Below are 12,541 nucleotides of genomic sequence, written 5' to 3' on the forward strand. Positions count from 1 at the left end.
GGCACCTCATTATGGCGAGGCGGCCGGCCTCACCAAATTCCTTCATTAGACTTAGAATGGACTCATTGGCGGAGTCCTTCAAATTGGGCTGAAATTTTGGCCCAAATATTTTATAAATCTGAAAATTTGGCATCAATTTTCATCGATAAGCTATTCTTCATAGCAAGCTACATCGATTCATGAATTTGCAGCCATCATACCCAAATCGCTCCATAAACTAATCAATTGCGGCCATTCTTCGAGATTACAATTGCAGCGATTTGCCGATCAACAAGCTACATCTATAATATCGACATTTGATCAATTTCAAAAGACTTCATTCGATTAATTTGAAGGTAATTTCATGATTTTGATGAAAAATTGAATATATTCATATAATTTTATTAATTAACTAATAAGTGATGATATAAGGTTCGAATTTGATCAAATTGAGCGATTTTGAAAATAAAACGTTCAAATTTTGGTAGCCTCGATTGTTTTTGCTACTTATTGTGACTCGAAAATTGCCGCGTTTTGATTGATTGCATCACTGATTTGTTTTTGCTTATTTCAATTTTCTTTTCTTGGTATTCTGTATTGTAGCCTGTGAAATTTTTTGCATTTTGATCCATTATGTATTTCGTTTGGCGCAATTTTGTCACCTAGTTTTACTTTTGTTTCATATAGTGTGACTCATGATTGTTTTTGCATTTGATTAATTATGTATCTCATTTGGTGAAAATTTGTAGCGTCTGTCGCAGAAACTTACAAAAACGCGCGTATGGATGAAGCTATAAAAGCTATACAAGTGGTATATGTTGTGTACGATCCTCTATTCCTGCAATTATTTCCGACTTTAGAAGTGTTCTAGAAATATCAATTAACTTGCGATTAAATGAAAAAAATGATTAATTGATGTGTTGCAACAAAATTGATTAAGCACGCAAGCTTAGCATCGAGCATCCTGTACACTGTAAGACCTTTTACTTTCGACATTATATGAGTCTGGTGGAAATGTTGGCTGCATCATCATAGCATCATATAGTCTAAAGCCATGTTCGATGAATCTCGGACCTTGTTCAAGGTGAATCTCGGACCTTATTTTGTGAATCTCGGACCTTGTTCGGTGAATCGAGAGCTTGTTTTGTGAAACTTGGTCATCATAAGTGGTTAAAATCACCTTTTTTGCTCTTTTCCTTATTTGGTGAATCTCAGACCTTATTTTGTGAATCTCATACCTTATTCAGTGAATCTTAGGTCTTGTTATGTGAAACTTGATCATCATAAGTGGTTAAAATCACCTATTTTGCTCTTTTCTTTATTCGGTGAATCTCAAACTTTGTTTTGTGAATCTCAGACCTTGTTCAGTGAATCTTATAGCTTGTTTTGTGAAACTTGGTCATAATAAGTGGTTAAAATCACATTTTTTGCCTTTTTCCTTATTTGGTGAATCTCAGACCTTATTTTGTGAATCTCATACCTTTTTCAGTGAATCTTAGGGCTTGTTTATTAGGTGAATCTCAGACTTTGTTTTGTGAATCTCAGACCTTGTTCAGTGAATCTTAGAACTTGTTTTGTGAAACTTGGTCATCATAAGTGGTTAAAATCACGTTTTTTGCTCTTTTCCTTGTTTGGTGAATCTCAAACCTTATTTTGTGAATCTCATACCTTATTCAGTGAATCTTAAGGCTTGTTTTGTGAAACTTGATCATCATAAGTGGTTTAAATAACCTATTTTGCTCTTTTCTTTATTAGGTGAATCTCAGACTTTGTTTTGTGAATCTCAGACCTTGTTAAGTGAATCTTAGAGCTTGTTTTGTGAAACTTGGTCATCATAAGTGGTTAAAATCACGTTTTTTGCTCTTTTCCTTATTTAGTGAATCTCAAACCTTATTTTGTGAATCTCATTCCTTATTCAGTGAATCTTAAGGCTTGTTTGGTGAAACTTGATCATCATAAGTGGTTAAAATCACCTATTTTGCTCTTTTCTTTATTAGGTGAATCTCACACTTTGTTTTGTGAATCTCAGACCTTGTTCAGTGAATCTTAGAGCTTGTTTTGTAAAACTTGGTCATAAAATCACTTTTTTTGCTCTTTTCCTTATTTGGTGAATCTCGGACCTTATTTTGTGAATCTCGTACCTTATTCAGTGAATCTTAGTACTTGTTTTGTGAAACTTGATCATCATAAGTGGTTAAAATCACCTTTTTTGCTCTTTTCCTTATTTGGTGAATCTCAGACCTTATTTTGTGAATCTCATACCTTATTCAGATTTTAAATGCATATAATGTGCCTTATACGGTCATCGACGGAACTAGTTTGTCTTCAGATCAATAGAATTGGTTTTTCGCGCTTTATAATTCGTAACTATAACTATGTTATCATAATAGGATATTGTGTTATAATACCTGGCTTTTGTGTCACAGAATATTATTTGGCTCTACTGAATAACGTAACAAGTTAATAGAATAACACGGTTACTCTATGTGATAACATGACAAGTTACTGGAATAACACTACATGCTCTTTGGAATAACATGAGAAACATATGACTCGAATACTCGGGTGAAGTGGTGACTTATAAACTTATATTGTGGCCATTACATCAATCGTAGTGTGTTGGTGGAATATTCAGTTTCTACTAAACTAGCTCATTAGCTCAATTGGTAGAGCATTTGTGCAATTGCACAAAGGATGTAGGTTCAATTCCTACATGAGCTTCTATTATCAATATATGTAACATAAGTGTTACTTGATCAAATAAACAGTGTTATTATATATACGAAACAATGTTACATTATCAAATAACTAGTGTTATTCTTAGCTAGCATCACTTTGTTCGATAATTATTGTTACCACATAGAACAACTAATGTTACTACAAAGTGTAACTAGTGCTTTATATATGTTCGTCTATGTGGGGCTCGAACCCACACCATGTGCAATAACACATTGCTCTACCTTTTGAGCTAATAGACGACAATGGCCAAATCCGATATGAAAGTAGACAAATAACAACTTATACACGTAGATAAGAATTTTTCAACCCAAACTAGCACTAACAAGGCTCGGTGAGTCGGTGCATGTGTAGCCCTTTTCGGTATAGTAGAAAACCTCTCTCGCATTCGGGTTAGTCCAATGTTAAATTACATATGTAAATGCCTTAAAATTCCATGTTAACATCCCAAGACACCCCTATCTCCATTTATTAAGATTCCACGGTTAAGGTTTGAAAAGTATTGACAATATGCTATGTATCCATGAACATGCCATTTAAAACATGACCATTTTACAGCAACTTCAAAATCAGACCAGACTTGCAGGCATGATAGCTCCTAACTACGAATGAGTTGGGGTGCCCCACATGTACCAAATGAAAGCTACAAGTATTTGAGTTAGCTTTCACCTCCAACAAGAATCACCCCAAAATCTTGCCTGGTTTGGGAGATATGTCCAACAAATATTGTCTTGCATTCATGTCATTCAAAATATCAGATACTTGTCGTACTTCCTCTAATTTAATGCACCTTCCTAGAATAGTCATCAATAGCCTACCAATATATCGTTGATCTTAGCAATTTACATAGTACGATCCAAATGATATACAATGCCAAAAAAAGGTTGAGAATTGGGCCTGCAACAAACAAATTCTACAATAATGTAAGACACAAATCATGAAACATGCTACATTTCATATGGAGTACTATTTTAATGTGAGACTAGTTATCACCTATTTTGCTCTTTTCTTTATTAGGTGAATCTCGGACTTTGTTTTGTGAATCTCAGACCTTGTTCAGTGAATCTTAGAGCTTGAATTTCATCAAATACTTCGAAATGGACAAAGCTAAGAATTTCATCAGGTATAACATAGTACAGAGTAATAATATCAATAGAATAGCACAATTTTAACATTACCGTAATATAACTCAAGAATGCAGAAGATTAAGTCTAAAAATTCAGCTAAAAATGCAATCAAACGCTATGAAATTCATTAGGCACATAATAAGATTGCGATCCTACAACATAATATTCAACCGATTACAAAGTTGAACGAAAAATTGAAATCAATAATCAAAACACATATACAAAAACATTTAGAGAAAAATATTCGTAAATCAACATAAATACAAATTCAAAACCGACAATAAAAGTATACTAACTATCATAAATAATTCACGAATTTCGACACAATTGACGAACTATAAACCAGATCAAGTTAGGGTTTCGACATTTAGCCATTTAGGAATCAATTGAAACTAATAGTTTTACACATAAATCGAAAAAATTAATGTACAAAGGCACATAAGAGTAAATAAGAAAGAATTTAAACAAATAAAAGACTCACCAAAGATCATAGAACAAGCTTGAAGAAGATAGAAAGACGTATGATTGTAAATTTGTAATTGAGAGGAAAAAAAGAGGAGAGAGAAAGTGAAATGGACAAATGAATGGATCTACTGAGTGAAGAAGCGCGTGTTTTCTTATTGGAAAAATAAGGGGGATACGTGGCATCATCCTGGGAGTCTATAATTATTAGATCGACGGTTTAGAGGTGTCCGGCCGCCTCACCCTAAGAAGGGTGCCTCACATGATTCAATCTCTCTCTCTCTCTCTCTCTCTCTCTCTCTCTCTCTCTATATATATATATATATATATATATATATATATATATATATATATATATATATATATATATATATATATATATATATATATATAAGAGTTTTTTCGAGCGATTTGAGAGCGTCCACATCCGAAAGGTATAATCAACTTCACCTAAACTCGAATAGACTGAATTGATTCAAATCGAACCGAATTTGTAATATCCGAAATAGACCCAAGATCGAATGAACCTGAACCGTTTCAACCTGAATTGTTTTAATCCGAACCGATATATACCTGAACCGATTTCAACTCGTACATTGATGACTGAAACCCAACATTGAAACCCGAAATGACCCGAATGTATCTAGGCGTCACATCTAAGGTGTATTTTTGTATATGAGTGTCACCCATTTGACCTCAATGAATTATTATTATATCGTAGTTATACAAAAAAAACATTATATATTACTTTTTAAAAATAAAAATTATTTGTATTATATACAAAAAAAAACATTATATATATTACTTCTTGACATCCGATCCGATTATGACCTGGCTCGAATCTCATCTGCTTTGATATTGACCCGATTCGAACCTTATTTGTTCCGATATTGACCCGACTCGAACCTGAACCGACCCGAAATATCTACAGCCGATTAAAAGTGGAAACTGAATCCAACCTGAGTTGAACCGAACTGTAATCGAAAAAAAAGATAAACAGAAATAACCCGATCCGAAAGAACCCGAACCAAAACTGATCCAATTGACCCGTTTGCCACCTCTAACTTTAAACATAATCTTGAATTAAATGTTAAATTTTTAAAGTTGTAACATTTTTTTAGGTGGAAGAAAGAGCAATAAAATGGTCAATATTATAACCGAAATTTTTCATGGTACCCTCGAATTTTGGTAGATTACACATAATACCCCTAATTTTAAGTTTCTACATATAATACCCTTGTGTTTACTTTTTTCATAACGTCGTTACTCCTATGAGTAACTAGATGAGTAATTGAGCATGCCATGCTATTTATGTTTTGTTATTTAGGTATTAAATATTAATTTATTAAATAAAATATGGATTTAGGAATTAGATGATGAAATATTTGTGTAATAGATAACAAAAAAAGGCGTCACAAGTCATAGGAGTAATGACGTTATGACGGAAGTTGTCAAATGGTATTCTGGGAAAGAAAAAGGTGAACACAAGGGTACCATTTGTAGAAACTTAAAATTAGGGGTACCATGTGTAATCTATCAAAATTCAAGGTTACCATGAGAAATTTTCAATATTATAATGATATAGTTAATTAAATTTTCATTTAAAAGAGAGAGATATCCGTACCAATAAAACAATAAAGGGGGTATTATTTATTAATTGTTATTTTATTGTCACGTCATCGGACTTAACGTCCATTTAACAGCCTTTACATTAGGGGGTACCATGTGCCAAAAAATGGAACCTCAAGGGTACCATAGGCAGATTCTTAAAAGTAGGGGTAACATGGAAAATCTGACAAAATTAAGGGGTACCACGGTAAATTTCCGTATCTCAATTATGATAAAAAAAAATTGAAGAAAAAAACCGTACAAATATTAATGGAGATTACTTGATCATATTATTAAATCTAAATATAACTATTAGATATAATAAGAGTAGCAATTGTCCGTATTCGGTATTCGGAATCTGGTTAGATGTCGAACTAAGTGCAACAAAGATGGTGTAATTCTGAGTATGTTATTTGTCCCACATTGAAAAACAATGCAGGTTTGATGAATATATTATACTAGTATTGGTGCCCGACTTCGCTCGGGCTACCTCTACTTACCATTAATTTTTTTTTAATTAAATAAAATTACTTAAAGTTGCATAACCCATAAATTTATCATTAATATCTTTTTTATAACATATTCTAAAATTACAATGAAATAAATTTTGAAACAAATTCACTACTCCCGCTATTAATATTTTACTCTTATTAATGAAATAATAGTAATAACATTTCACTACTTGCTCGCAATCATTGTTACTTTCACTACTCACGCCGTAATTATCGTTACTGTCAGTACTACTGCCGCATTAATATTGATAATTTCACTACTCCCGTCGTAATTATTGTTACTTTCACTATTGCCGCATTAATATTGATTATTTCACTACTCCCGTTATTGTTTCTACCACTCTCACTAATCTCGTTGATAATATTGTTACTTTTATTATTCAAATGAGTGATTACCATCATATAACTATATCCAATGTTACTACAATCCTTTTCTTTACTAACGAAATTACTTTTATTACTTAGGCATGCAATTTTAAGAGGATTATATATTTATATAAATATATTACATATATACATTAAATCAAATCGAAAGAATTTTGCAATATTATATATTATGGAATCTAACTTGAATTATTTATAACTTACTTATTATATTTTTATATGTTAAATAATTAACGTCTCTATACATCTAATAAACTATAAAGTTTAATAAAATTGTATAGATTTTAAATTTAATATATAATTGTATGATGATAATAATTAATACCATAAGTGTACATGTTTATACTAATTAATTATTTTATTTTAAGGAAATTGACCATCCTCTAGTCTTCTATAAATATTTAGGAAAATTACCAGGCATCTTCTTTCTTTTAGTCTTCTTAAAATTGACAATCTTAATTAATTATTTTATTTTAAGGAAACTGACCATCTTAATTAATTATTTTATTTTAAGGAAATTGACCATGTTTAGGAAAATTAACAAACTTCTATATAGTATAATTAATTTAATTCTAACCCAAACTATATAATATTTACATTGAGATCCCTTAATCGGGTCCACACGGTGCTATTGATTTAAAACTATATAGTATAATTAATTTGTATAACTTTCTTTAATTACAGTGAAATCCCTTGGTTTCTGGATTTAATATATAGTATTGATATACTACGTATAAATAGTAGAATTGTCCCACATCAGAAAAATAATACAAGTTTGGTGAATATATTACTACTTATTATAAATAGTAGAATTGTCCCACATCGAAAGATTAGTATAAGGTGGGGTAATTATATGATTATAAATAAAAGTTAGCCACGTATATATTAATCTTTTATTTTTTTTGAAAGAAATATTTTAATAATATGTAAACAAATCATTAGACATAGAATGTAAACATTAAACCCTTATAACATTTTTTTTTTTTTTTTGCATTATAAATAAGTTAATGGCTTCACTTACCTCACTCATTCGAAGGGATGATATAAGTTGGGCCTACTAGAAAATCAATCTAATTTTCGTATCTTAAAGAAAAAAAAAAAAAAAAAAAAAAAAAAAAACCACTACAACACTCAAAGGCTGCCTTTATACGTTGCCCAGTTAAACAACTTGCAAAACATAACTAATTAACCTCAAAACATCAAGTCGATACAAACTACTCTACAAATTAAACGGATACTAATCCGTGGGGCACAAACCGCCATATGCAAAATTTGAGATAAAGATGGAACACTTCCTTGCCATAAAAACAATGATACACTCATCAGTCATCGCCTACCATCATGGCTGAAAGGGCATTGTACAAATTTAGTAATGAACTACAAATGATTGAGATTAGACCCTGATCAATCAAATTATTCTCAGCATCTCGATCCCCATAGGACTAAATATTACAATATAAACCTACAAAAGAATGGGTTAGAATGCCTAGTCATCATCTGATAAACAGACAACATCTCCGGCAGGCTGCTCCACATCAGGAACTCTCTCAAACTGAGAGAGATCCCATGATTCATGATCCTGCGAATTATCTGGCCAAGGTGGTAAATTTTCAGATAGGAAACGGAGTTTTGCGTCATTTCTCCTAGCAATATCCAAGAGCAGCTCCGTTGCATTTAGTGACAAGACCGGTTCCCTATCCGGAATTTGCGAGGATGAAGATGATGCCAGGTGGTTATTGTTAAGGGGTTGTAATGGAAATACGCTAGAATATTGCATATTGTTAGATGACATGGCACGTGGGACAGACAAATGTTGCAAATGAGGGGCCGGTGCACGGGTTTCATGCCTAGCCATCCTGTCTAGAGGGGGCCTCGTTGGCATACCAGATTCAAGGGTTGGAAATGGATTAACAATGGTTCTGGTAGGGCTGATAGTTGACGGAACCATAGAAAATGAGGTCGTGGAAGACAGTGGTCTAGCCGTAGGCTGTAGTTGAAGGGGTATATTTATCCGACTAGAAGACATACCTGTAAATATGAATGAATTGTCAGAAATGTTGAGAAATCGTTAAAATTCAAGTATACTACAAAATTACCTCAGCGCCTAGCTCCTGTAAATGGATGGGGGACTAGTGCTTTGGCTACTTATTGGGTAAGAGGTTCTCTCTCACCTCCTCTTTCCACCCTTCACTGCCACCACTAATCACCAATTTCCGGCAATGCAACAGTCAGAGAAGTAAAAAGGGGATTTGGGAAGAGACTTGTGATGGCAAGGCTGGTGTCCAAAGTTGGAGTTTTGTGGTAGCAAAGGGGTCTGATGAGTTTCGGATGAGGTGTAATTACAAGGAGTGCATTGATGTAAATGGATGGCTGATATTGACAACTGCACATTGTACAGTTCAATGAAACACTAACTAAATGAACAGTGCAGTGGATCTTGACACGAAGTTAACGGTAAATGTTGTTAGGTCCTTAATTGGAAAATTTCAAAATTCTGGCCCTTAAAATGTGAAGAAACCAATAGTTTAGGTCCACAACTTATTCTTTACTTCTGTCCTCCACTCGGCTACAAGCCTACAAGTGTCACCTATGTGTCAACATAGTGTGTTTTCAAAATTAAAGAATGGCATCTAGAGTTTATAACAAGAGATTTTTTTTACAAGGCTTAAATGTGTTTTAATAAACCTAACACCACCATATCAAACCTCATTGTTTTATCGCACAGCACCATCGGTCTGACCATATAACATAAAGATTTGTTCAACAATAATATCAGAGCCTTAATCCTAAAATGATTAAGGGTCTACTGACATAAATTATCATTTAAAACCGTCCATAGATGAATGCACACCTCAAAATACGGAAAATATAGAAAACAAAAAATGAAAAACAAAAAGGGAGTGAAACCTAATACAAAAGCCAGGTAAACTTATAGGAGTAGGTTTTAAAATCGAAGTCCGGATTTCTTTTATAAAAACTTAGAATTTAAATCGAGAATAAAGATTAAAACGATTTTGAAAAACCAAAGTAAATTTAAGGGTCTGGAATACCTTAAAAGTGAACCAAGTATTAAAAAAAATCCTTATACAAATGCATTGATTCACGAAAAGGGTGACTACGAGTTCCAACTTCCAAGTACTTAACATAGACCAAGGCGAAGGGCTCGATGAAGAAACAACACGCATGGGGATTGGGGAAGCAAAAGCAACACACCTCAATATGGCTTTCTTTTCTAACAAGAAGGAATTGCAAAAGAAAGAGAGAGCTCAAGCCAAACCCCTAAAATGATTCTATAAAAACAGAGTCCGTTTTTGAAATAATGCTCAAAAATAAAAGAATTGTCGTTTTGGGTCGGTTTTGAAAACATTTATCGAAATGGTGTCCACGTAGGCTCGGTTTTGACGAGCCTGTATGAGGCTTAAACACGCCATACGTATTGGCGTGTTTACTTCAATGAACACGCCATACGTAATGGCGTGTTTAGGCAGTCTAGAATTCTAACCCAAAGTCAGTAGCAACATAAGGAAAGAAATAGAACACGCCATTACGTATGGCGTGTCTTTAGGAGTAAACACGCCATTACATATGGCGTGTTTTAGCAGCCCAAATTTCTTACCCGAGTCCAGTAGCTACCATAATGGAAGAAAATAGAACACGCCATACGTAATGGCGTGTCTTAAGAGCGAAACACGCCAGTACGTATGGCGTGTTTAGGCAGAATTTTTATTTATTTTTTATTTTTTAGTATATCCGTCCCTCCGTCCCTTTCTACTAAACAAAACATTCAATATTTCGCCTCACAAAGACATACCGCGATAGAACAAACCTCACTCCCCTTCTTATTTCTTCACCTCACACTCATCTCCGGCGAATCTCCGGCGTATCTCCGGCATTATATTGGGTTTTTGCTATTCAAATTATACATTCTACCTAATTAGCAAGGTAATTTAATTCTTTTAACTTATTTAATTTCATCTTTTGAATGTAGATTTTGCTTATTTTGTCTTCATTGTTGGTAATTATGTTGTTTTGTGCCTAGATCTACAACTTATATGTGTTAATTTAAGGTTGTTTAAAAAAAGCCCCAAATTTTCGAAACCCTAATTAGGTAGGATGAACGATTTCTGATTTTTAATTGTTGTTTAGGTATGTATTTTAGGGAAATTAGGTTATTGGTAGTTGATTTATACTAAATTTGTTCAATTTTTTTTTATAGAATGGAAATTTGTGATTTTCCTCTTATTTGTTATTGGGATGGAGAAGTGTTGGAGCAAAATGGATGTGTAACCTATAGAGGAGGGAATCAATGTTTTATTCTAGCTAGTACAAAGATGACATATCTTGAATTAGTTGAAGAGATTTATAAGGGAATCGGTGTTCAAAGTTTGGGTACTCAATTGAAGGTAATGATGAAATTTCCGAGTGCCGGGTGTTTCAAAATTGTTCCCCTTAATAATGAGGGAGCCTTTAAAGCGTTATGGGCAAGTATTCGTCATTCACATGCTCCTTCAATGGACATATTTGTAGAAGTTTCTACTAGTCAAATTGTCATTCCTACACCAAGTATTAGGCTAGATGATGTTGCTCAATTTGTTTCACTTGAAACTAATTACGTAAATGATGGGGAATTTTATGGTAACTTAGAAGGTGATGAGATTGATGAGGAATTGGCAATACTTGATGAGAATTTGTTGGCAAATGAAGAAGATGGTGATGATGATCTTGTCTTTGCTAGTGCTCCCATCGTTGAGTTTAATAAGATTGATCAATTAGATGAGGATGAATTGAATAGCTGAAAAACTTGGGAAAATATGGTAAGATATGAACATGGTAACCATTTGCACACCGTTGATTTATCCAAGAGGACATGTACTTGTAACAAGTTCCAAACATACAAGTATCCATGTTCACATGTGTATGCCGTTTGTAAAAAGAAGGGTTTAAATGCTACTCAATTTGTGGACATCGCCTATTCTACCGGAGAACACTTAGCTTCATATGCTTCTAAATTTCACCCTTTGAAAGATGAGGCTTATTGGGGTCCTTACAATGGGCCTAAAATAGTGTGCGATGAGCAAAATAAACGGGGAAAAGGAAGACGGAAGAATAAAAGATTTCTTAATGAAATGGATGAGAAGAGTAAGAACAAGGTCACATGTAGTTTGTGTCGTGGTTTAGGCCACAATAAAAAAACATGTACTTTGAGAGTTAACAATTCACAAGGGTATTCTACTACTTACACTTGTCTTTAATTTTTTTTATTACCATAATTTTTTTAATTATTTGAACATTTATTTTCATGCTAATCTAATAATCTTCTTTTAAATGTGTAGGAATAATGGAACAACATCAACAACAAGGCCCGGTGAACCCGGAACTTCTCACACAACAAGAGGTACACCGGAGCAAGGCAATATTGGAAGGGCGGGACGTTGGTTCCCTTCGATGTAGGTCACACTTAGTTTCGCACAAGGGGTTTTTGGTAAGTGATCAAGTAGTTGATTTCATTAGGGACACTCAGTTTTTTTTTTATTCATAGGTTAGTGGGGTTGAAGTTTAATGTGGAATTAATAAGTGCTTTGGTTGAGCGATGGAGGCCGGAAACCCATTCATTTCACTTGACTATTGGCGAGGCTACTGTGACCTTGCAAGATGTTCAAGTGTTGTTAGGGCTACGGATTAGAGGGGATATTATTAGTGGACCAACCGCTTATAATTGGCCCTTGTTAATAA

At 33.5% G+C, this 12,541-nt stretch overlaps 1 protein-coding gene across 6 annotated transcripts in view; it reads right to left on the reverse strand.

Moving 5' to 3' along the window:
* Nucleotides 1–8,079: 8,079 nt before the first annotated feature.
* Nucleotides 8,080–12,541, reverse strand: part of LOC141642771 (uncharacterized) — a 36,229-nt gene continuing 31,767 nt past the window's right edge. For all 6 annotated transcript variants that reach the window (XM_074451704.1, XM_074451700.1, XM_074451701.1 and 3 more), the window contains one exon: nucleotides 8,080–8,836. In XM_074451704.1, coding sequence (XP_074307805.1) covers nucleotides 8,295–8,836 — 542 coding nt within the window. In that variant the 3' untranslated portion in view covers nucleotides 8,080–8,294. The remainder of the gene's footprint in view (nucleotides 8,837–12,541) is intronic.

The sequence above is a fragment of the Silene latifolia genome, chromosome 2 (assembly GCF_048544455.1).
Source record: "Silene latifolia isolate original U9 population chromosome 2, ASM4854445v1, whole genome shotgun sequence".
Lineage (NCBI taxonomy): Eukaryota > Viridiplantae > Streptophyta > Magnoliopsida > Caryophyllales > Caryophyllaceae > Silene > Silene latifolia.